Below are 27,095 nucleotides of genomic sequence, written 5' to 3'. Positions count from 1 at the left end.
TTCAATGGGTGCAGTGTATGGCATGTGAATTCTATCTCAACAAGGCTTTTTTTTTCTAAACTGTCTGCAGGAGACCATGCTGTTATGCTCCATGGAAGTGGAGGGGAAAGGCACCATTGAGGGGTTCTGAGGTGTCTTTCTCAGACAGAGATGGGGCATTGGGCCTGGGGCAAGTAATGTAACCTTTTGGGGTCTCAGATTTTTCACGTGCAATGCAGAGGCAATCATAATAATACTGACGGTCTCACAGGGTGTCGTAAGGATTACATGGAATTACGCAGATCAAGAGCTTACGGTAGTCCTCAGCGGTATTGTTTCGTTAAATAGTGTCCCTTTGTTAAAAATATGCCTATTCCCAATAGAAATAAAACCAAAAATAAGTAAATGGGACGTAATCAAACTTACAAGCTTCTGTACAGCAAAGGAAACCATAAACAAAATGAAAAGACAACGTAAGGACTGGGAGAAAATATTTGCAAATGATGCGGCCAACAAGGGCTTAATTTCCAAAATATACAAATGGCTTATATAACTCAATATCAAAAAACAAAACAAAAAAACCCAATCGAAAAATGGGCAGAAGATCTAAATAAACATTTCTTCAAAGAAGACATATAGATGGCCAATAGGCACATGAAAAGATGCTCATCATCACTATTATTAGAGAAATGCAATTCAAAACTACAAAGAGGTACCACCTCACAACAGTCAGAATGGCCATTATTTAAAAAGTCTAAAAATAATAAATGTTGGAGACAGTATGGAGAAAAGGGAACCCTCTTACACTGTTGGTGGGAATGTAAACTGGTGCAGCCATTATGGAAAACAGCATGGAGGTTCCTCGAAAAAAACCTAAAAACAGAGTTGCCATATGATCCAGCAATCCCACTTCTGGGCATATGTCCAGACAAAACTATAATTGGAAAAGATGTATGCACCCCTATGTTCATAGCAGCACTATGTACAACAGACAAAACATGGAAACAACCTAAATGTCCACTGAAAGATGAATGGATAAAGAAGATATGGTGTGTGTGTGTGTGTGTGTATCTATCTATCTAGATACACACACACACACACACACACACACACACACACACACACACACACACACACACACACACACACACACACACACACACACACTGGAATATTACTCAGCCATAGAAAAGAATGAAATAATGCCACCTTCAGCAACATGGATGAACTCAGAGATTACCATACTATGCAAAGTAAGTCAGAAGGAGAAAGACAAATACCATATATCACCTATATGTGGAATCTAAAATATGGCACACATGAACACATCTACGAAAGAGAAACAGCCTCACAGACACAGAGAAAAGACGTGTGGTTGCCGGGGGGCGGGGGGAGGGAAGGATTGGGGGTTTGGGATTAGCAGATGCAAACTACTAAATATAGCATGGATAAACAAGAAGGTCCTACTGTATAGCACAGGTAACTATATTCAATATCCTGTGATAAATATTACTCAGCCATAAAAAGAAACGAAATTGAGTTATTGGTAGTGAAGTGGATGGACCTAGAGACTGCCATACAGAGTGAAGTAAGTCAGAAAGAGAAAAATAAATACCGTAAGCTAACACATATATATATGGAATCTAAAAAAAAAAAAAAAGGTTCTGAAGAATGTAGGGGCAGGACAGGAATAAAGATGCAGACGTAGAGAATGGACTTGAGGACACAGGGAGGGGGAAGGGTAAGCTGGGACGAAGTGAGAGAGTGGCATGGACTTATATATACTACCAAATGTAAAATAGATGGCTAGTGGGAAGCAGCCACATAGCACAGGGAGATCAGCTCGATGCTTTGTGACCACCTGGAGGGGTGGGATAGAGACACAAGAGGGAGGAGATATGGGGATATATGTATATGTATAGCTGATTCACTTTGTTATAAAGCAGAAACTAACACACCATTGTAAAGCAATTATACTCCAATAAAGATGTTAAAATAAAAATATCCTGTGATAAACCATAATGGAAAAGAATATGAAAAAGAATATATGTATAACTGAGTCACTCTGCTGTACAGCAGAAATTAACACAACATTGTAAATCAACTATACTTCTATAAAATTTTTTAAATGCCTATTGCAAATTTCAAATGTACACACATCCACATTCCCAAGGTCAAACCATATACACACAGACACACATGCAGTTTTTTTTCAAATATCTATCTACATCTCTACTGTTCTTAAGGTTCTAACAATGCAACACAAGCAATAAAGACACAACACTTAGAAGATACTTAAGATTAGGAGGAAAAAATCCCATTTGAAAAATATAAACAAAGCAAAAATTAATATAGTGTCTAAAGATAATGCAGGACAACATAAAAACCCTTCTGGAAGAGTACAGTGAGAGGTGTGATGATAGGCATGATAGAGCCGATTATTTAAAAACGGTGGGGCTGAAGAAACTTTCACTGCCCTTACTGTTGATTTAAGAAAACCTCCAGAAGAGAAAAGCAGGCTCAGTTCTCCAGAGGGCATTAGGAAGCACTGGACTCAGAGCAGAACCCAACGGGCCTCTGCAATGTTGTGTGGCAGCAGGAATCATCCTTACCCTCCGCCTTTGCCTCTCGTTTGTTCCCCAGGCCTTGTGTTTCTAGATTTTTGAATATGACCTATTATCCTCTTAACAACTCTGCAAGGCAGACATTCTTATTCTTCTTTTTTTTTTTTTTTTTTTTTGCGGTACGCGGGCCTCTCACTGCTGTGGCCTCTCCCGTTGCGGAGCACAGGCTCCAGACGCACAGGCCCAGCGGCCATAGCTCATGGGCCCAGCCGCTCCACGGCATGTGGGATCTTCCCGGACCGGGGCACAAACCCGTGTCCCCTGCATCGGCAGGCGGACCCCCAACCACTACGCCACCAGGGAAGCCCAGGCATTCTTATTATTTTTCCAATGATTTTCCGACTGCAGCTCAGAGATATTCCCCCATTTGGTCCTCTAATTCCAAAAATGGGACTCTTCCTCCTACATTCCATATTTGTTACTTTAAGTTCTTTAGAGCTATCATTAAACTTTTATAAAAACATTTTTTCTCAGATGCTGATTTTCCTTACTTAGGGAGATCAAAAGAAGACTTTTAAAAGTCAAGGATAGTTTATATTTTTGAGGCTGTAACAGAAGATCCCAAACTGGTATTTTCTGGTAAAGTCTGGATTTGCTTCACAATTTTTCCTAGTAACAAAAGCCATGTTGCAAACATGATAATGTCACTGTAGCCTCATTCAGAATATTACTCACTCTTTCTGTTGCTTTGCTACTTCAGCACTCGGGAAAGTTTGAATTTCCCAGTAGTGTGACCATGATACTATTTTTGTATCTTCAGCGTCCACTTATTTTCAATTTAGTGAATCTATGGTTGAGCTGAATTTTGAAAGCTTGCTGGAAAAAAGGAGCTGGATTTTATTATTAAAAGATTTAAGAATAAAAATTTTTGATATATAAAGAAAATACGTTCTTAAGAAGAAAGCAAACATAAAACATATTATTTCTTCAAGTTTTCCTCCATTTAAATACCAATATCATCTTAATCCCTCAAAGCACATACGTGTGAATAGCATAATATTAATATTTTTGGTTGTAGAATAGATTATAAAATTATTTCATAAGCACTAGCTACAGATTTACTTCATGACTGATTGCAAGTTTACGTGAAATTCAATTATAATAATACCAAAAATGTAAGGTCATCAAAGAAAATTTGGATTCAAGAAATGGGGGGGAAATATGAGCTCAAACTAGAGCTTTAATCGTCTCCTAGGTATAACATGATTAGGTTAGGCACACGAGCAGGGAGTTACTTGTCTTAGGCATAAAAAATGTCAAAGTAATCAAAAAGTATAAATAAAAACATGGGTGACAGAGAAATTTACTAATTCCTATTACCCTTTCATCAAACTGCTAAAGAAAGTTCTATATCAAGAAAAGAAAAATACCAATGTGGGAGGGGGAGTGGGATGGGAGAGGAGGAGACCTACCCCTTTGGTGGGTGGTAGCTGGTAGCCCCAGGGTCCAGCTTCCCCTCAGCGAGCTTTTTATATCAGAGGCGCCAGAGCTGTTCCCGCTTCTTGTGCCCCAACAGGTCCCTTCTTTCACCGCCAAGCTTCTCTCAGGTGTGGTCTGAAACAGCCCTTCCATTTCCTCCCGATCGACTGAACTCCCTAACATTTTGTGTCTTATTTTCATCATCTCTCACCAAGGTTTCCAGCGACTTTGTTCTTGCCAAACTGGAGGACTAATCTCCCACTCATGCTAAATCCTTCCATTTGAAACATTTTTTCCTTCCTTGGCCTCAGAAACTTTAACTATGCTTTATTTAGCTGCTTCTAATGATCCTTCTCATTCCACACGGCACAGTGTCTTAAAACACACAGATTTTGGAAGTAGATGGACTTGAGTTCAGACCCTTCCAGCTGCCACATTCTAGCTCTGAAGGTTAGGGCAGGTAAATGAACTTCTTTTAGTCCCATTCTTTCCATTTGTAAAATAGGGATGATAAAAGTACCCACCTTGGGCTTCCCTGGTGGCGGAGTGGTTGAGAGTCCGCCTGCTGATGCAGGAGACACGGGTTCGTGCCCCGGTCCAGGAAGATCCCACATGCCGCAGAGTGGCGCAAAAAAAAAAAAAAAAAAAAGTACCCACCTCATCTGGTTGTTACAAGGAGTGAATAAAGCAATACATGTAAATGTTTTATGGCACAGTTCAATGCCATAAAGGCAAGCCCTTGTGACATTAGTTACATGTATTCTATAATCAGGTTCTCTCCTCAACCTGTCCCAAAGAACTATTTTATAGTGTCAACACTTGTTTATGTAGCTAACATTGAAATCAGTAGCTTAAATGTGCTATGGGAACTCTGAATTCCTAATGCCCAAAATTGCATGTATCCTTCTCCATCTATTAAAACTTCTGGCCTTTTCTATTTAAGTCAAATGACTTAAATAGAAAAGTCTATCTCTTTGGTGACAGTAAATCTCATTAATTCACGATTTATGAGGCAGTATACATAGTGGTTAAAGGGTGCTTACGTTCAATTTCCAGTTCTGTAACATATCGCTACGTGACCTAGGACAAATAACTTAAAACTCTTTGTGCCTCGGTTTCCTCAGTTGTAAAATAGGAAGAGTACTAGTGCCAACCTCATATAATGCTTAGTAGGTATTATATTAATGTTTATTAATACGTTTATTAAATAAAATAAAATTTACAGTGTGACCTTTGTATTGATTTAAATAGAAAACTAAAACAGTAATACTTTCATAGCACAAAACAGGGTGTTTTTTATTAGTTCTTCTTCTTTCCTTTGAATTCTCATTGCCACTACCACTGTCCACGCTTGTGACCCAACATAACCAGATGATGGTAAAAGCTGCCCACCCTGCCTCACTAAACCCATCTCCCAAATTCCATTCTTCTACTTTAATCCATTTTTTATTTAAACCCTAATTGCCAGATCAATCCTTTGGAACAATCCTTTCACATTGTGCCCTTTCGGACTACTCCATTGGTGACTCCCACCAATTTTCAGACAATATACAGGACCTCACCTTCAATGGGCTTATCTAGTTCCCTATGCCCAGGGGCAGGTCTTACCTAAGTGGAACTCCCAGGGTCACTAAACCCTTCAGGTCTTTATTCTTGTTCTTTTCCCCTGCCTAGAATGTGCCACATCCTATTTCTTCAAATCTTATCCATCTTTCAACAACCAAGTCTGATTCCACTTGCTCTGTGGAGCCTTTTCAAGCTGAGGCCCTCACCCACAGCTTATGCAATACTACCTAGTATCCTAGAGAAGAGGAGACTTTCTTCTACAAACAACTTCGTTCTTACCATAAGGTTCCTTTTCAGACTGTTATCTACATGCTGCACGTGTACATATCTTGCTTGGTATTTCCCGTTGCACAGTCTCAATACTGTGCATATGGTAGATGAGGTGGAAGCAGGTGAGTTCATAGATGAATGGTGATCCTGATGGGGAATAAGTAGGGTTTGTTCAATTTTTTTTTGCTTTAATTTCACCGCTGGATGATTGAATGGGCATTCATAGTCATGAATGTGATACTATTTTGGCCACATTAATGACATTACCTAAACTAGAATCAAATAGTTTAATAAGTTCAACTCAAATGTATATTCATATCTGTGTGCAGAATGCTCTTTATTCATGTTCACCAAATTAATGTCTATGTGAAGGAAAGGTACAGTTAAATACCTAACAATTTTTTGTATAAAAAATAAAAGCCTTACATACTCAATACTGTTGAAGTGGAGGCGCTTACAAGCTCTTTATAGCAAAGAAATGGTGGTGGAGGTGCTGGTTACACCTGCTTTCTAGTGGTTTACGTCCACGTACAATACTGAGAAGTTCTGCAAGTGTGAAATGCTATTGGAGAGACCAAAATAAAAGTCTGGTCTGCACTCTCAGTCCTACATTAGTTCCCATGTCTGAGGATCTTTTCTTAGTAACCCAGGAGGAAAAAAAGAAAGCCAGAAGGAAACGGTAGCCGAAGTTTACCCTTCAGGATGGAAAGATAAATGTTTGTAAGCGGTTTCAAGGCAATGACACTTTAAATGAAGTAAAAATTTAATTAATGGAATTTCTTCCACAAATAATTTTTATAGTAAAGAAAACAGGTTAGTACTATGGGTTTAGTAATAATAATTATAGTAATAATAACAACAATAACAGCAACAGCAGCAGTAGCAGCAACAACAACCAGAAATGTATCTGGGTCCTAACAGAGCTAACCTAATCTCTCAACTAGTGGGATCCAGAAACCCGCCCAGACTTAATGATTTAGTAGCTGAATTTTAACAAGATGCCTACATCCAACTTTAGGAAACACTTTCCTAATCCATTTACATCTACACTAACAAATGATCATAAATGTTTCACTGAATAATGATCCTTTGTGCTTCCCAATCCTCAAAGCAAGGTCCAATTTTTATTCTTGTACTCAAACTCTTAAATTCCTTTTTCTTAAATAACAAAAGCAGAAATAACAAAGGATACCCTGCTTAACAAGCAATTAACTAAAACTTCCAACTAATGAAAAATCTGTTCTGAGTAATGAACATTTTATAATTTCTGTCTGACTCTGCTTCAATCCACAAATATATATGCCTATAAGATACATGTTTTCAGACCCTACACACACAATGACTTTCCTGAGCTGACAGACTCAACACAACAGTGCAAGCTGCCAGGAGAGAAACCAGACCCTGGAGTAGCCATAAGGAATCAGTACTGAAGAGGTCACAGTTGGCTTCTGGCTTCCTTCACATACAGCCAATGATTCTGCGTCTCAAAAATGCTAGATACTCAAAGCTAAAATAACATAAATTGCAGATTAAAGCAGAATCTATTGGCAGGAGTATCTACACAGGATCCTACCCGGGAAACAAAATGACATTGCAAGATGACATCCCAAAGCATTACAGAATAAGGAAACTGGACAAGTCACTTACAGTCCAACTTTTTGCTAAATTCCAGAGAACAGTCCTCTGAATTTTAAGGGGATTTCCTTGTCCCTTGTTACGGAGAAGGCCTACGGAAGCTAAAACTCCCATACATCCAGCGGCTACCCAAAATTCATATTTAAGTATTTCAAATTCTCAGCTATTCGGTGCCATCTGAATTCAGAGTATTTTTACATATATTTTTTCTAGACTAATTTGCTCTTCAGTTTCAGAAAAATGTGCTTAAGCCATGCAAACAAAAAACAGAGAAAAAAACAAATAAACAAACGTTTCCCTCTGGTTAAGTTTATTAATCAGAGTAAATGCAGTTCTATCTTATCATCTTTCTATGAGGAAACTTCTGTTCTTTTTTTAGATTTGGAGAATTGCTTTTCCTGACAGAACCCCCAGAACTGAGAACCCTGAACTGCAAACTTGTCCTTTGTCCTAGTTGTTTACCAGCCTTATCAGGGCACACATGGGCTGGCAATGTGATTCTAAGATAAAAATTCCTAGGATATAATTAGATGTTTTCCCAAGAAATATCACCAATGCCATGAAAATTTGTTTGCTCTCTTCTCCTTCATATTTAAAGATAATGATCTCACAATTTCTTGCAATTTAATCATTTTCTTTTAGATAAGTGAGAAACATTAACTTGGCACTGAAGAAAAATACATACTTTTAAAATAAACAATACTGAAAACACAGATCTTATCTTAAAACTTCTGTGACATTTAAATAAACATACTTTTCTCCAACAACACACTTCTTAAAGCTTATAACAACATAAATATAATGAAAATAATGTTATACCCTGAATTTAACTATAAATGATAAATGACAGAAAGATATAGTCCAAGCTAGTGATGCACAAGCTTTCTTACAGTGCCTTTCAGACTCATTAGTTCAATTCTGAACAAAGGGGATAAAAAGAGAAAGGCAGAAAATCACAAATGCATGTTTGCTAAGTTGCAGAAGAATACTCTCTAGCCCAGCGCAAGAAGTGCTGTGAAAACATCTCAAGTTCTCTACTGAACTCCATCTTTGCTAGAGACTAAAAACCGGTTTTGGAAAAAAAAAAAAAAAAAAAAAAAAATCTTCTACTGCCACCTGCTGGTAATTTGTAGTCAGTGGTTCTCAAAGATGCTTGAATGACATAAATTCTAGATTAAAGCAGAATCTTTTGCCTTTTAAAGGAAGAACATTAGATATATGTTTTGAGAAATACAGACTATCACATTTTCCTGATGCTGACTGCTTCCCTCACTGACACACTGCCCTGAAAGGGAGTCAGAGGCCATTACATTTTCATTCTTCCCCTTTCCACAAAAGCCATTCGACATACTCCTAGGCCAGCAATAAAGATTTAAAACCAAATGGTCTTGGCAGACCTGTCTGCAGAGTATTCACAACTCAAACACTTGAGGTCAGCTAGAGAAATTTTACTCTTTTAGCCAAAGACCCATAGGCCAAACTGTATTTTTTAAGACTTCTCTACAGGAAACTTAAACTATAAGAATGTGAACATATAGTTGATGGAGGATCCCAAATGAGAGGTCCAAGACTGGAACTGGAATCCCCAACTGGCAAGATTCTGTAACTGGAGATATAAACGTGATTTTAAAATTCATAAATGAAAGGGTAGGCCCAAGTTCCTGCAGTCAGCTTCATTCCTTTTTTTGGAGAGTCTAAAAATTTTTTAAAGGCTTTGCTAAAAGGTTTTAAAGGAGAAAATTATTCTCTTTAATTTAGAGAGTATTTAAAAAAATCAAAGTAGATAGGTAAAACATTTTGAGGAAACAGTACTTTCTATACACAACCTGCCAAAAATAAACTACAGAAGTTCTTTTTTAGTTACGTCACGTGACAAGTCATACACTGTAGGATTTTTCATGCCACATTGCTTTATCTATTCTAAAAATATATTGAATAACATGGATTTGACTATTTTCTCCAAAATTAATGTTAAGTATAATGTGAATCTGAAGGCAGTGTCCCAAGATATAAATCCTGTCTTTTTTTTACATCCCTAGACATGAGCAAATTTGTCTGCTAGGACACTGAAGAGCTGTCTGTAATTCTATGGTTCTATAATTAAGACTTGTACAAATTCTGCTGCCAAAAAATCACCAGAGTGGGTGGTGAATACAGCCAAGTAAACTCTAATTATGGAAGGTGGGTTTTCTAAGATCTTAAATACAAGAAGCAAAGGCAAGATCAGACAACTAAGATAGCTACCAAGGCAATATAAATAGTCTTGTCAAACTCAATGTAAGCCCCCCTTTGGTAACAGCTGCTACCTCTCATAGTTCATAGGTACTTTAAAAGCACAATCTGGGGATCTTCTACTTAGAATTCAGCACTTCATTGTTCCCTAAAAAATAGAGTCATGAAATTTACTCATGTCATTTTTCACTCCTGGGACCAAAAAAAGGCAAGAGAAGTCCAATGTCCCAGATAATCTTCCATTTTATATTTCAGCTCCTCCTCTAGTATTAGTTTTAAAGGTTCTGTTTGGAGTCCAATAGAATTCTAAATAGCATTCTAAGATGCGTGCAATTCCTAAGTGTAAGGACAGCACAATAAATTTACGTAAACTGAACACATGCATACACCAGCACGCAATAAGGCACCAGCATTTTCTGCACTTCAGATGTGCACCCACCTACCCAGAAAAGAGGAAATTTTATAAAACAATATTACAAAGTTTTCTCAATAATAACATTATATAGTGTATTCTTCCAGTTGAAACTGTAATTACAGTCTTCAAGTAGAAGTGATTAATGCTTTTTCCTATTTGCTTATATAGATGTCTATGCCCATCTTACTCCTAATCAACAAACTGCATGAATTTCTCATTTGAGCCCACCCCAAATATCACCTCCTCTGTGAAGACTTCCCTTACCTTCGCAGAAATATTAAGTCCTCAACTATATTCACAAATAGTCTGTGTTCACACTAATTACACTGCATTAGAGTTATCTGTATGTACATCTACTGTTCCAGACTGTGAATACCTTATGGACAGAAAAGGCATTTAATTTCATCTTTTTGATCTGCCTTCTGGGCTTTAAACTGTATGCTTTAAAATGCATGCTAATGAATGACTCAATGTTTTTCACACTATTTCTTCTGCCATAGAAACGGTTTTTCAAAAAAGAATGTTCTACCAAACTGTATTCTATAATATTATATGAAGCAAAATATATTATCCAGATGTCTTAAAATATATATTATTTTGGGCTTCCCTGGTGGCGCAGTGGTTAAGAATCCTCCTGCCAATGAAGGGGACACAGGTTCGAGCCCTGGTCCAGGAAGATCCCACATGCTGCGGAGCAACTAAGCCCGTGCACTACAACTACTGAGCCTGTGCTCTAGAGCCCGCAAGCCATAACTACTGAGCCCCCATGTCACAACTACTGAAGCCCGCACACCTAGAGCCCGTGCTCCGCAACAAGAGAAGCCACCTCAACGAGAAGCCCGCACAGGGCAACGAAGAGTAGTCCCCACTCATCGCAACTAGAGAAAGCCTGCGTGCAGCAACAAAGACCCAATGCAGCCAAATAATAAATAAATAAATAAATAAATAGTATATATCATTTTAATGCCCTCCATATAAAGGATCTGTAACAGAGCATATTTTATTCAGATTAAATTAAAATGTGCTCATTTTAACATATATACACATTAGTAATACATAAATTGACAATATGATGCTTCATGATAAGCAGCAGTTATTTTCTTGTAAGCAGTGACACTAAGGTATTTCTCTGTAGAAGTTTCACAAAATACACTTTTTAGACCTGATACTCTTACTGCTCTCCTTCCCCATCCTCCTCCACTATAATTTAAACAAGCTTATTTCAACTAAATTGAGATGAAACTTTACTTATACATTCAGCTCAAGGATCACAGAAGAAGAAACATGAACATCACATGAAAGTGGGAAATCCCAGCGCTCTCCTACCTGTGTACCTAAGCTGGCTGCCATCATGTGAGTCAGAAGTTTAGCTGCAAACATGGAATACCTGGCACAGAAGATATGGGAAAGAACAGCCAGGCAGAGACCTGTAGAAACAAAAAAGCCCATGTGTGGTTTTACAATCCATGAATAAACAGAAGCATGGTAAAATCTTTGGAAAAGGTAAGCACATAAGGCCGCATAGCACAACATCTCAGGGAACATTCATGTTCCAATTTTAATCCAGTCCACTTGACAAGACATATAAAATCCTCACACTTGGGCCTCCCTGGTGGCGCAAGTGGTTAAGAGTCCGCCTGCCGATGCAGGGGATACGGGTTCGTGCCCCGGTCTGGGAGGATCCCATATGCCGCGGAGCGGCTGGGCCCGTGAGCCATGGCCGCTGGGCCTGCGCGTCCGGAGCCTGTGCTCCGCAGCGGGAGAGGCCACAACAGTGAGAGGCCCACATACCGCAAAAAGAAAAAAAAAAAAAAAAAAAAAATCCTCACACTTATTAAGCCCAAAGGGTAACTTTAAATTTCAAATATCTACTTGTTTACTTCCCTACTAAAAAGAAAGCTCAAATTAAGCAGATTAATAATTTAGACAAGTTTTACTGTTTAAGAAAAGAATCAAATTCCAATCTAATTTTCCATGATCAGGTGGCTTGCTAAATAGAGATATTTAGGGAGGTGAATAGGATTTTTCAGGCATAGAATTGTGAATGGTGCTACCAAAACTCAGGTTTGGTAATTACCTCTTTTTGTCTACTAGAAATAATTATGTAATTACAACAGTGGTGATTATGAATTTTTAAAGCAACCTTATGCTCCTGGGTGCCAAAACCAGGAACAAAATGTGTTCTTTCTCACTGAGATGACTTTTTAACCTAAACATCTACATTTCCAAGTAGTGTGAAGAACATTATTCTTATTTTCTTTAAATCTACTTGAATTCACCTACCTATACTACTTCAAGGGGAAGATCAGAATCTCAGGACTAACCCATAAATCTTTTATCTTGCAATTTGTATAAATTTCTTTTAATGTTAGGTTTTAAATGTAGAACGTATATATATTTTAAAAATACTTCCTGCCTTTTAAAATTTAAATGTGCTGCACAAAGTAACCTACTTGCTTTATCACTTAAGCCTTTTACTCCACTCTCATCCTCAGTAGGGTTATTTTGTCTAAGAAGTGTTGAAACATAACAACTGGCTTGTGTATGCTGCTTTGCCCTGTACTCTGCATGCATTAGCTCATTCATCAACGCCTCCGTGGCAAACAGGAGACGCTGCATTTGTTTAACATTTTGTTCCTTCATTATCTTTTCTGAAGCCATGGAACAAACTTCTCAAGTACGTACACCACATGTTGGCATGAGTGGACTGGGCATCTGCAAAATGCGCACATGGGGTCTGTGACTAATTGTCAGCACAGAAATGCCTCTCAGAAATCCTTCTGGGAAAAGCTTTCAGCATGTTTAGGTTTGCATTAGGTAGACAAAGTTCCACACAGGAAGTGAGGCTTTGCATTAGCTGAGGCTTTCAGCCTAGAAATTTGGCCAAGAAATCAGGAGTAATCCACTTTTAGGAAGGCTGCCATGAGGTGTTCTGGGACAGGTGAGCAGGTCCTGGGGCTGTCTGCCCAATCCTCCCACACAGGTACACAGGATAGCCAGAAACTGCATTTTTACTTAGGTAGCTTATAAACTATTTAAGCTGTTGCTCCAAACTCACAAATGTACACTTTGAACTTCCTGTGATGGTCAGAGTCATCTTAAACGGAAGGTTCAGGTTGAGTGTGAGAGTGTGTGTATGAGTGTGGGGGGGGGGCGGTCTGTGTGTGTTACCACACTGACTTAAAAGCAGGGCCTTGGAAGTCTCATTTCATTGCCGGCCACATGATCACAAATATGTGCTTTACTGTGAGTTTACTGTGGTGGATGGTAACAATGTGAGGCAAGGGGGTTGGGGCTGGGCAAAGGAGAAATACTCCTGAGTCAGCTGTTTCTTTCTAGTTCACAAGAAGAACTTATTCACAGCCTTTTCCCCTAACTTGGTAATTCTCCACTATACTCCCATTTCATGATATAAATTTAGTACAGTTAAACTTGACCAGATCAGTAATATTTAATTAAGTCTATTAAGCTTCAATTAAAATGCTAGCATGACACCTGGTGGCAGTCCAGGATTCAAAGCCAGTGGCAGGAAAATGGGCTAGGTTCTATTAGCCTGTAAGTGTAATGTACGATGGTTATCTAGATGCATTTTTTATTTAGGAGAAAAGAATGTGGCTAAAAAAATCTCAAGCGGCCTAGCCTCAACTGGCCTTGGGAGAGATACTGAATACCTTAGATTTAAAGAAATAAATACTTCAATTACCAAGTTCCTAAACACTATATGCTAAGTATTTATCTTTTATTTTCTTATCTGATATTGAAGAGCCGGATTCAGCATCCATAATTTAAATTTTTTTTAATTTAATTTTTTTTACATCTTTATTGTAGTATAATTGCTTTACAATGGTGTGTTAGTTTCTGCTTCCATAATTTAAATTTACAAGTCAGATTTTTAAAAATTGTAACTTTTTTTTGGTTTTAAATTCCCTTAATATGTAAATCACAGGGTACAAAAAGGTATAATTATAAATAGAAATTTTTAAAAATAAAGTAACAATTCCAGGTATTACCTAAAGGTATACTCTAAACAGGTTTGTAAAAACTGATTCCTTGGCAATTATGTAGAAAAACAAGCGGCTGATTGAATAATTTTCATTTGCTTTTTACCCTAGCACTATGTAGGTTACAGAATCCATTGGAAAAAAGCAATTAATCAGTTTACTAACATAAATAACTTTTCTATATGATTAGACAGTAAGATGGAAGATAAGTTACCCTTAACAAAATGATAACATTGATAATCTTTGATTTAGATAAGAAAAACTCTGAAGAACCGCTGGATTCTTTTGCTATTACCAAAGTGGACCAAAGATCTTATCTATCTATACAATATTCGAATGTTTGTATGCATATATACATATGTACTGTTTGTATATGAATACAAATATCCAGTAAATAACTCTACTGTTTGGCATCACTCACAAATAGGACACACTGTCCAAATCACTGAAGTTTATCCCTCCACAAGCCAAACGTTAATACTTTTTCCCATGAAAATCTCTTTAAAATATTTATAAATTTTGTATTGCTTTACTTATGTATCTCTGTCTTCTCTACAGATCAATCTAAAAACCAAATGATCGCTATTTTATTAAATCAATTATTCGCTTGTTAGCTTAGGGTTTTTTCTCTTCTCCCACCTAATGTTAGCTGTAACTGTCACCTTTTTTACTTTTTGTTGCTCATCTCTATTGATTCCCATATTCCTGCAACTCTCCCTTCAGCATGATGCCTCTTGATTACAGCTACTAATAAGCTAAGGACAGGAAAACAAAATTGTCAATCCTGAAAAGTTTTCTAGGGTGAACAAAAGTCAATAGGAAAACACCTTAGAGTACACAAGTTCTGTGTATTAGAGGGAAGGGTTTACTCCAGAGGGAAGAGATTGCCAGGAGACCAGCCTCTGGGTAACCTATGAAGTTCAATACAGTAGCCACTAGCCACATGTGGCTATTTAAATTTTAATTAATTAAAATTAAATAGAATTAAACATTCAGGCTCCAATTGTACCAGCCATATTTCAAGGGCTCAATAACCAGATGTAGCCAGTAGCCACCACACTGAAGAGGGCAGAACATTTCCATCATCGCAGAAAGATCTACTGGAGAGTGCTGTGTTAAACTGTCCCAAGACTGTTTATGAAAGGTCACAGAACACAATTCTGGTCAAAGAGATGTGCGGGAAAACGCTCTGGGTGGTTTTCAGGAAAGTTTTCATTGCTCTTAAAACCGGATCCAAATAAGTGCTTTTCCTTTGGCAAGCCTACGCAGAGTTGTGGGATGCTTAGAGCTGCTGCAGCCAGCTCAAGACCACGTGGGGGCAAGGCGGAGAAAATAAAATAAAACCTTTGAGGAGAGCAAAAGAGACAAATGTAAAGAGGCTGGGCCCCCTGATGATGCCATTGGGGTGCTGAACTAATCAACCCTGAAACTAAATTCTGCTTATTTAAGATATTTGACTTGTTTTCTGTCACTTGCAATCACGGCCATCCTAAACAATACATGTTATTATTGATACATAGCTAGAGAAATCCAACATTTTTATGCCATGTCAGAATTAGACTAAGCTCTCTGACTTCTTTATCACCTGCAGTAACCTCTTAAAACTGCTTTTTTTTTTTAAGTTCTGATATTTTTTCCATTCTTCTTGTAAACAACTCCCCATTTGATAGAATGAAACTGTTTTGATAATTATAATGGCTATCTTAGGACAACGATTAGTGAATATGAACTTAATATCTTTAGAAGAATCTGACACAGAAATTTAGTAAATATCTCTTATATTTAAAAATTATTAAAATGAAAGGGTGGCATCTGATAGAGTTTTTTTTTCTAGAAAAACAATTAGAATATCAGCTTGTAAAATATAAAAGCACAACTAGAATATTCTTTTTTTTTTAGAATAGTCTTGCAGTTTAATAAACCTGAACAAAAGAATAAGCATGCGTCAAAGGATTTTGGATTGTGCTGATTTACTTATCCTGTAAGTCTTAGTATTTAGCAATTTATAGACAATTATCTCCTGTTACTTACTGTAAACAATGACATTGTGTTGGCATTTATATACTTAGTAATCTATAGAGTAAATAAAACTATTCATCATTTAAAAGGGAAAGCTTTAGTTTGACTAATGTGTTAAGGGATTTCTCCACCATAAGAGAACAAAAAAGAACAAATGTGAGGTCTCAACTTAAAAGCACTTCAAAACAGGAGACTCACCCACCTACAAGTACATCAAACATGACCTAGTTCATGTATTGATGTTAAAAACGAAGTGGATTACAGAACGTTACAGGGTCTCATTAAGTTCATAAGGCCATACAGATTGTATTCCAGAGTCAAAATTAGGATGACTTTAACCCAATGTCTACCTCTGACAGACCAACATCAACAGAGTTATGGGAAGCAGAGCAGGTTCTTTGATATTATTCTCCGAATAGTAATAGTATCTAAAACCATGCCTAGGTTCCTCAATAACTATAAAATTATGGCATTATCATCTAAAGTTATTGTAAGTTGTCTTTCTTCCAAATCACCTTTGACGCGAGTCCCATAACGTTACACTGCTGTGCACAGTTATTTACTCGTCCTATCTTTTTTTATCTTCAAGGGATAACTTTAATTTCTTGGAATTTGATAAACTGGTTTACAATTTTAAAAGTCACAGGTATATAGCCTAGTTTTTCACCTTTCTAAATGGAGGATTATTAACTTCTTGGCCTACATGCCCATTTCATACACTTGGATCATTTTAGTTGTTCTGCTCTAGTAAAGTAACCAGAACTGTAAACTAGAATTGGAACAGATACACTGTGATCTATCCTGATTTTTTTTAGAAAGGGTTTAATTCCTGTCTAATTGTATGTTACCACATTTCATGAAAAGAGTTTGTCAGATTGCTTCCAAATTCAGAGGGATATTTGGTGTGGTCTGACCTAAATTAGAGAATGTGTACGTAAGATATATAAAAGTCTCTTGCCTCGTTCCTGGGGGCCCTCAGAGGGATAGAATGTCATCCTCCCCAGAAGCTGAAACTGAGCACAAAGATAGGACTTTATGTCTCCTGATCCGCAGAACGTGCAATCCATGTTACAATATGTCATGGACAGAGGGGAAAAAACCCAATAATTTCAAATATGCATCCAAGTCAAAAGTAATAAATGTAGATATTAATATTTGGGTGTTGGTTATCAAATACATGAGTAAATCTATGCAGCCTTTTCAAGAGTTAGTTGCAAAAATGCATATTTATTAACAATTCTCTCAGGAAATATCTTACAGTCCTGCTAGTCTTCTAAAAAATCAAGGTAACATTCTCTCTTTAGTTTTTAGAACTCTTTGCTTTGATATTTAGTATTTAGAACAAGCAAAGGATTTTTGTGGATTATATTAGCACTTAGATTTATGTCTCTATGGAAATACATGAAATGGTATCTAAATCGTTTTTTTTTTTTTTTTTTTTTTTTTTTGCGGTATGCGGGCCTCTCACTGTTGTGGCCTCCCCCGTTGCGGAGCACAGGCTCCGGACGCACAGGCTCCGGACGCGCAGGCTCAGCGGCCATGGCTCACGGGCCCAGCCGCTCCGTGGCATATGGGACCCTCCCAGACCGGGGCACGAACCCGTATCCCCTGCATCGGCAGGCGGACTCTCAACCACTTGCGCCACCAGGGAGGCCCTAAATCGTTTTTTTGTTTTTGTTTTTGTTTTTGCGGTACGCGGGCCTCTCACTGCTGTGGTCTCTCCCGTTGCGGAGCACAGGCTCCAGATGCACAGCCTCAGCGGCCATGGCTCACAGGCCCAGCCACTCCGCGGCATGTGGGATCTTCCCGGACGGGGTCACGAACCCGTGTCCCCTGCATCGGCAGGCGGACTCTCAACCACTGTGCCACCAGGGAAGCCCTAAATAGATTTTATTTCAGCATTTTACCTTTTGGCTCTATTTCATCAGTCTATGAAATTTCTGTAAATAGACTGCATCAAAGTAAAATAGGATGTCTCCATCTGATTTTGGAACTCTGTGTACCTAGAAGAATCTATTAAGCAAGAAACATCATTCTTATGGAAGATGCTATTAAGAATAAGAAATTATTAACTTTTGCTACTGAATCTAAGGTTTAGAATTAAGATACATTAAGGAAAATGTATAACTTTATAAAATGAAATTATAGTGAAAATATTTTAACTAGGACACAGAATATTAAATTATAGTGGAAAGATTTTAGCAACCAGGACAAAGAAGAATAATTAATTACATGCTTCTACCTCCACAAAATTTTCCTAATTGATAAAGATTACTAGGGGACTGTTTGCACACCACGTAAAAGACATAAATTCAATGATAATCACATTTACACACAAAATATCATGAAAGCAGAATGTCTGAGTTAGTATATCTACCACCCTGTTAACACAATTTAAAATCATATATTGTGGGTATGGAAATGGAGGTATTAGGCCCAGGTCTCACAACTAGCCAATGGCAGGACCAGGATTTGAACCCAGGCCATTTGGCTTCAGAGTTACCCTATACCCAGTCCTCTATGTAGCATATTGTTCACAGAAGCTGCTGTACATCTGTAAAAGGTGACTCAGGGCACAGAATGGATGAGGGTGGGGACAGAAATATAGTGTAAGGAATTCTCAGACTCCCAACCACAAAATCAAAACAGCAAATGAGAATAATTCTATAGTTATTCAAAGCTAAGTTATAGGTAAATAGTTTGACAGACATTAACACAACTCAAGTTCCTATTCCTGCCAGAAATGGGACCTAGATGTAGAAGGTGAAAGACAATTTCTTTTTTAACACAGTGGTTAAGCCATATTTAGAGCTTCTAGACTGCAGAATACAAATCAACCCAAGGGATAGGTTTATTTTCTAATGAAAATACAAAATGCTTTGTTTATATTATCTCACACAATCCTGATATTCCACTGCAGAACCTGCCTTCTAAATCACAGCACTATCAACTATACCCTTTCTTACTATCCAGCTTCTATCCCACACTGTACTTTATATTACAGATGAGTTGGAACTATGTCTTGTTCTTTCCTTTCCCTCAGTACAAAGTTGGTCCTCCATAAACAACTGCTGTATGAATTAATGAACAAGACCATGGGAAAGTTTATTTTCTCCTAGTGTTGATGAATTACAGTACGCCCACATCTTGCATATATAAAAAGACTGCGGGAAAACGGGTTTTATCCTCATCGATATTTTAAATTGTTGACTCAAAAATACTATAACTTACCTGAGATACATATAAATCCAGAAGAGAAAAAAGCTTCATTGTATGAAGACAAGTTGTCAGTCTGGGCATAGACTGCATACACGGACATGTATGAACAGGCACATTCCACGTAGTCTGAAGTGTCCTCAACCACTTTGCAAAACTGACTGTCAGACAACCAGCTAGGGCAAAAACACAATCGTCACTACTCCTCTTTCACCAATACTTTAGGCGTTGAGATGGCTTTTAAGGTAAAAATAACTTACTGAACCTAAGTGTTCTTTACTCAAGACGTAAGCAGACCACATTTTCAAGAAGAAACATTGGGGGGAACATCTTGTCCAAGACATGACACAAAGATCCCACAGATACTTTAAGAAGCAGCCTAAATACTAACTAAACCTGCAGAAGCATTCCCAATACTGAAGAAGCTGGTCCTCTCAAAAGAGCAGTATCAGTCCCTACCCAATCTAAAGCAAACACACTCAAGGTGTTCAACAGAAAGTACTCTTCCCTAGCATTCCAGAATACCAAAAGGTCAATATAGCCATCAAATGTGCAGTGTTCACCCTTCCTCATTTTTCACAACTCCTTTATTTTGAACCACATAAATTACTTACACGCTTTTCTAAGTTTCCTAGATCATCTTTTTTGGATTTTGAGCCAGTTGTATTATGTAAATGTTTCCCAGGGTTCTTTCAGGTGTTTCCTTCTAAAAGGTTTGGCTTTTACCACAATAACTGTCATGATTATAGCAAATATAGTGCCACATTCCATGCCTTCGGAGCATCCCTCAGTGACTACCGATTGAGCCTCTTCCCTTCCAGTGCCTCCTGATACCTTTACTTTTCTAAGGACATAAAACTTCTCAATCCCAACTGCAGATTCAAGCTTGAAACGTTCAGTATTAATTATATATTGAGGATTGCAGAGTGTATTAGGTTTAAGATGTGTCCTCGGACATTAGGAATTTCAATGGAAAATTATTTTTTCACAACGAGACTAAGGAGAGTTTTGGTGTTTGAAGGACCGTTGGTCACCCAACTAAGCTGTTTGAACTCTCTTTAGAATTTTAGTTGGTGTGGCTGTAAGTCAGTAACAAACAGAACCTAGTGACTGATTTGAACCCTAAACCTTCTAAGCCAGCAATGCCTGACCCTGCAGCCCTGGTTGAGCTCCCAGAGAGAGAACTGCTCAGAAACATGTCTCAGGCCAAGGAGAGTTAAAGAAAGAATCACGCTCTTCTTCCCATTCTTGTGCATGGCTTTAATCCCAAAATGCACTCCAAGTCATATGTGGACTAGAATTATAAATCCCTACTAATCCCTCTAAACATAGGGCAGCAGATCCAGAACCACAAGCCCAGATGGAAGGGGTCAAAAGAAATTCCTTCCCTGCTCAATAAATTAACCAATAACCACAGGGAGGTTATCTGAATTGAGTAGAACTCACACTAAGTCCCATGAAAGTAGTCATAATAAAGGAGTACATAATGTGTTAAACACATATTTAAATTGTTTGGTTCCGTTTGCCACCTGCACAAGGCTAGACAATTTCCTATGCTGCTTTGTCTCATTTAGTGTAGAGGTTCTTCTCCAGTCTAAAATCTCACCTGAGACCTCTATGTTCAGTACAAAAAAAACTGGGCTTAATGATACTGGAATGGGGAAGGAACAAATTCTGATTTTAAAGAATTATTAACAAGTACCTTGCAGCAGCCTGATTCCAAAGGAGACACAGAGGTGTCTGGGGAACAATTCTAGGCTCAGCAGCATAAATCCTGTACAGAATCTCATTGTTGTTGGTCAGGGGTTGTGAACTCTGGCCTTTCACACTCAAAGATAATACCTATAATGCCAAAAAGAATAGAAAATGTAATGATTTTTTCAAATTAATGTCATGACTGAATCTCCCATTCTGAACTTCACTTCATTTTTCTAGTCATTTTAGTTACTTGCTTACTGTCACTATTATTCATAGCTTATGAATGCAGGCTGTCTGGCTGGTTTTCCACTGCAAACATTCTACCTCTACTCCAGCTACTGAGCAGTCTACAGCTGACAGACTTTATTGTCAGACTTCATCACAAGCGGGATATACAATACAATATAGCATTAGAGAAAGCTATGGGTTTTTTTTCACTTTCTCCACTTATATATATTTTTTTACTTAATAAAACATGAAGGAAATATTTCCAACTATTTTTGAGACTAAACATTCTACAACTAGCTCATAAAGATAGGACACGTTTCGTAATTAGCTCACCATGTCTAGCATTTACCACAAATCTGATCAAGTGAATGTATCCTGAGGAATATGTTTGCTAAGGAAAAATCAGATTCTAACTGCATAATTCTTTAAATGATAGATTACCTTATTTTTCAGGGCATGAAGATTAGTTCCAGTCATAAACCACTGCTGGCTGCTATACTCTGTAAACTGGACTAATTCACATATACTTTTCCCGGCCATTATTTCTGCATCCGGAACATCCAATAACCTCTCTGGAATTCGAATATAATCACCTTCTTTTCCTTCAAACTTGTGCCCATTGATTTGCTGAGGGTACCAGTGAAGAGCCAGTATGGACAAATACGGGCAACTGTCAAGGATGGTTTTGCTTCTATGACAGAAAAGCAAAGGTTCTGCTAAAATGGCATGCATTTGCATATGTATATCTTCTCGTATTTGTTAAAACTCATCACACTGGAGCTCCTTTCTTTATGTATAACCATGACACTACCTACCCAGGAGCAGTAAAGAGAATGTGCTTTCAGTTCTTTTATGGTGAATTGTTAGGATTTTCTGCACAGAACTTTCTGCATCCTCTTGCCTGAACCCCCTTATAGCCTAAAACATGGGCTTTTGCAAGCTGTTTCACAGATATCAGATCTGTGGTTATAAAATGTACTTTCTGTATTAGTCACATCAGCATTGGTGGAATAGGTTGAGGAAAGAATGTACCACTAAACTGAAACTCTGCTTTTTTTTTGCGGTATGCGGGCCTCTCACTGTTGTGGCCTCCCCCGTTGCGGAGCACAGGCTCCGGACGCGCAGGCTCAGCGGCCATGGCTCACGGGCCCAGCCGCTCCGCGGCATATGGGATCCTCCCAGACCGGGGCACGAACCCGTATCCCCTGCATCGGCAGGCGGACTCTCAACCACTTGCGCCACCAGGGAGGCCCCTGAAACTCTGCTTTATATTCAAGAATATCATAAAACTTATATACCTAGAGCCATGTTTTCATCAAGTTTACCTCACCCCTTTCTAAGCCATCAGAGCATTTCCAATTTAACCATATATATGATAAAAGAAACAGCCCTGAGCAGGGATCTTTATCCATTTAACAACTGTTTTCAACATTCCCTAGGCACAAGATCCTGTGCTCAGTGGAATTGCTTCCAAACCTCAGTGTGTGTTGAAATCACCTTGAAGTTTGTTTTAAAATACAGATTTCTAGATCACATCCCATTCTTACTAAATCAGAAACCTTGCCTGGGGGAGGCTAGAGGTTCTACGAATCTGTTTTTTGTTTTGTTTTTTTTTTTTTTGAGGTACGCGGGCCTCTCACTGCTGTGGCCTCTCCCATTGCGGAGCACAGGCTCCGGACGCGCAGGCCCAGCCGCCACGGCTCACGGGCCCAGCCACTCCGCGGCATGCGGGATCCCCCCGGACCGGGGCACGAACCCATGTCCCCTGCATCGGCAGGCGGACTCTCAACCTCTGCGCCACCAGGGAAGCCCGAATCTGTATTTTTTAACCAGTCCTCCAAAAAATCTGATAAATTTTTTCTGTGGATCTATCATGTTTGCAAACAATGAAGAGACACAAAGGTGAATCATACCTGAAACCTGCCTCAAAAAGAATGGAGAATATATTAGGATAAAAATCATGCATTAAGTTTTAAAAGTTACATGGGCCACAAGAGATGCTGAGTATGTATAAATGTATCATGGACACAAATACCTCGTCAAGGCCCCTAACCTGGGAAATGGAGTTGAGAATTTTAAACTGAAGATTTAAAAAAGAAAAGAAAGGGTAAGGGCTAACTTTTTCCTCTAGCTATATACTCTCTTTTAAAAAAATCTTTAACTACCACATTTGAATTGGTACCTTTAAACATCTATCTTTTGTCCAGCCATTCATCCAGGCTCTAGCTCCTATGTCCAAGACTCTTATTAAAACAGTTCAATCCATATAGGCCATCTACACCTCCACAACAGCTTATAAAAAGCTCATCTCTTCATCTTCCCATCTAGCTTCCTACATCTTCACTGGTGACTCAGAGCTAAAAAGCTGCCACTGTCGACCTCCCCACCCCTGACCGGGTACAATGTGACTGAGACCAGTGAACCTACCCCCTACGCACCCACCCTGGAATCTTCTGATATTTAGCCCATCAGCGCTATCAGAGACCCCATTATGTTGGCATTCTGAGACGAACACAACATGTACAGTGACTCTACCCAACCTTGACACAAGTGTGTCAAATCCCTGGCCCCTTAAGAGGGCCTGACGACAACTACACTCTCCCTGACACTTTAACCTCCTATATCCATGCCCTTCCAATGCACTCACTTTGATCAATCCCCAAATCTGCTTTACACCTAGGCTTAAATGAGGGGGAAAAACCCACATTAACATGTAGATTGGCACCACTACAAATCCACAATGACCGACTTCAGTCAGACCCTCAATGCCACTTGACATTGTTTTTACTTGGCTTCCAAATGATTGTTCTAGGTACCATCATTCTCCTCAATATCCCTGCTCTATTCCCAAACCCTTCACTCTCAGTAGATGCCCCTGAATACTGCTTAAGACAATGTATAAATAATGCATATTAGAATGGTCAACATCTTTAGAGTTCCCTGAGTTAAAAAAAACTCAACTTTAACATAGTCCTCAACACGATGGCTCTAAAATCCTAAATCAGATTCCTACACACACATACACACACCCTACCTAATGTATTCTATATTCAATATTTAAAGGTTGATGATCTCCCCAATTGATGATTTCCCCAAATGTGCCATGCTCGCTCCTCTTGCCTGACTGCCATTATACATGCGAAACAGCAAACCTGCAGGGACGATGCACATGGCCAAAAACATATTGATTCCTTTATTCATTCTATTCACTCATTATACCATAACCACTGAGAATCTACCATGTACCAGACACTGTTCTAGGCCCTGAGAATACATTAGGCAACAAGACAGAAAAAGCCACTCCTTTTGTGCATCTTATACCCTTTTGAGTTCTCACCAGGCCTTTGAGAGCACAGATGGAATCAACATTCACAGCAGGGTAGATGATTCACGTCTACCACTATCTCAACATCCTGGTGATCTTGCATAAATATGGAAAAGCAAAGAGAAAGGACTGAAACTATGCAAAGCTATGAACTATTTGACTTCACTGAACAACATTTTTTTTTTTTTAAGAAGATGTTGGGGGTAGGAGTTTATTAATTTATTTATTTATTTTTGCTGTGTTGGGTCTTCGTTTCTGTGCGAGGGCTTTCTCTAGTTGTGGCAAGCGGGGGCCACTCTTCATCGCGGTGCATGGGCCTCTCACTATCGCGGCCTCTCTTGTTGTGGAGCACAGGCTTCAGATGCGCAGGCTCAGTAGTTGTGGCTCACGGGCCTAGTTGCTCCGTGGCATGTGGGATCCTCCCAGACCAGGGCTCGAACCCGTGTCCCCTGCATTAGCAGGCAGATTCCCAACCACTGTGCCACGAGGGAAGCCTCTGAACAACACTTTTAATCAGACATGTCCCATTAAATAACAATAATTGTTTTTTAAATAACATAGTACTTTGTGAAAATTGGAGGGAAATATCAACTTCCAACCATGTTCTATTACGAGCTATTTTTATGTTAAGTCAAACAGAATTAAAACACGATTTAGGTCTTTGTACTACAATGATCCAATTTACCTTACGAATGTAATTTATCAATAAAACACCAGAACTGGAGAATATTAACACATAGTTACGAAATTAACTATATAGTTAATAACACAAACCACATTTTATTTTTTCCCTTTCCTCTTGCTTGCTCTCTGCCCTGAAACTCCAGCCAGAAACAAAATTTCTGAAGTTCAGCAATATGTTCTAAAACAACAGATTCTGAAGTTCAACAACATTCAGAGAACTGCCTCCAAATGGATGAAATTGAACCAAAACTCCAGGGAGAAGCACAATTAACAGTATATTAAAGTATGTCTAAAAGTTGATATGGATCAACAGAACAGAATACAGAGCCCAGAAATAAACCTACACACCTATGGTCAATTAATCTTAAACAAAGGAGGCAAGAATATACAATGGAAAAAAGACAGTCTCTTCAGTAAGTGGTGTTGGGAAAGTTGGACACACACTTCATGTAAATCAGTGAAGTTAGAACACACCTTCACACCATACACAAAAACTCAAAATGACTTAAAGATTTAAACATAAGACATGACACCATAAAACTCCTAGAAGAAAAGCATAAGAAAAACATTCTCTGACATAACTTGTACCAATGTTTTCTTAGGTCAGTCTCCCAAGGCAATAGAAACAAAAGCAAAAATAAGTAAATGGGACCTAATCAAACTTAAAAGCTCCTGTGCAACAAAGGAAACCATAAACAAAACGAAAAGATAACCTACAGACTGGAAGAAAATATTTGCAAATAATGCAGCTGACAACAGCTTAATCTCCAAAATATACAAATAGCTCATACAACTCAACAACAAAAAAACAAAAACCCAATCAAAAAATGGGCAGAAGATCTAAATAGACATTTTTCCAAAAGAGACATACAGATGGCCAACAGGCACGTGAAAAGGTGCTCAACATGGCTAATTATTAAAGAAATGCAAATCAAAACTACAATGAGGTACTACCTCACACCAGTCAGAAGAGCCATCTTAAAAAACCTACAAATAACAAATGCTGGAGAGGGTGTGGAGAAAAGGGAACCCTCCTACACTATTGGTGGGAATGTAAGTTGGTGCAGCCACTATGGAAAACAAAATGGAGCTTCCTCAAAAAGCTAAAAATAGAGTTGCCATATGATCCAGCAATCCCACTCCTGGGCATATATCCAGACAAAACTATAATTCAAAAAGATATATGCACCCTTATGATCATAGCAGCACTATTCACAATAGCCAAGAGATAGAAACAACCTGAATGTCCTTCAACAGAGGAATGGATAAAGAAGATGTGGTACATATATACAATGGAATACTACGTAGAAACAAAAAGAATGAAATAATGCCATTTGCAGCAACATGGATGGACCTAGAAATTATCATACTAAGTGAAGTAAGTCAGAAAGAAAAATAACATACGATATCATTTATATGTGGAATCTAAAATATGACACAAATGAACCTATCTACAAAACAGAAACAGATTCACAGACATAGAGAACAGACAAATGGTTGCCAAGGGTAGGGGGAGGGACTGGTTGGGGGTTTGGGGTTAGCAGATGCAAACTATTATATATAGAATGGATAAACAACAAGGTCCTACTGTATAGAGCAGAGAACTATATTCAATATCCTGTGATAAACCATAATGGAAAAGAATATAAAAAAGAATGTATAGATATTATAACTGAATCACTTTGCTATACAGCAGAAGCTAACACAACATTGTAAATCAACTATACGTCAATTTAAAAAAACTTTTTTTAAAAAGGAGTGAAATTCTGACACATGCTACAACA

The 27,095-nt window shown here is 38.3% G+C and overlaps 1 protein-coding gene across 1 annotated transcript in view; it reads right to left on the bottom strand.

The window, feature by feature from the left end:
- ADGRV1 (adhesion G protein-coupled receptor V1) overlaps positions 1-27,095 on the bottom strand; it is a 525,892-nt gene that overhangs the window by 279,082 nt on the left and 219,715 nt on the right. The window contains exons 79-82 of the mRNA XM_060091810.1: positions 21,744-21,993; positions 21,079-21,218; positions 19,392-19,552; positions 11,467-11,567 (exon numbers count right to left, since the gene is read on the bottom strand). Of these exons, the coding sequence (XP_059947793.1) occupies positions 11,467-11,567; positions 19,392-19,552; positions 21,079-21,218; positions 21,744-21,993 (652 nt within the window). The remainder of the gene's footprint in view (positions 1-11,466; positions 11,568-19,391; positions 19,553-21,078; positions 21,219-21,743; positions 21,994-27,095) is intronic.

Source organism: Mesoplodon densirostris, chromosome 3 (assembly GCF_025265405.1).
Source record: "Mesoplodon densirostris isolate mMesDen1 chromosome 3, mMesDen1 primary haplotype, whole genome shotgun sequence".
Taxonomy (NCBI): domain Eukaryota; kingdom Metazoa; phylum Chordata; class Mammalia; order Artiodactyla; family Ziphiidae; genus Mesoplodon; species Mesoplodon densirostris.
Note: the sequence above shows the minus strand (reverse complement) of the source record. Positions and strands in the feature narration are given on the sequence as shown.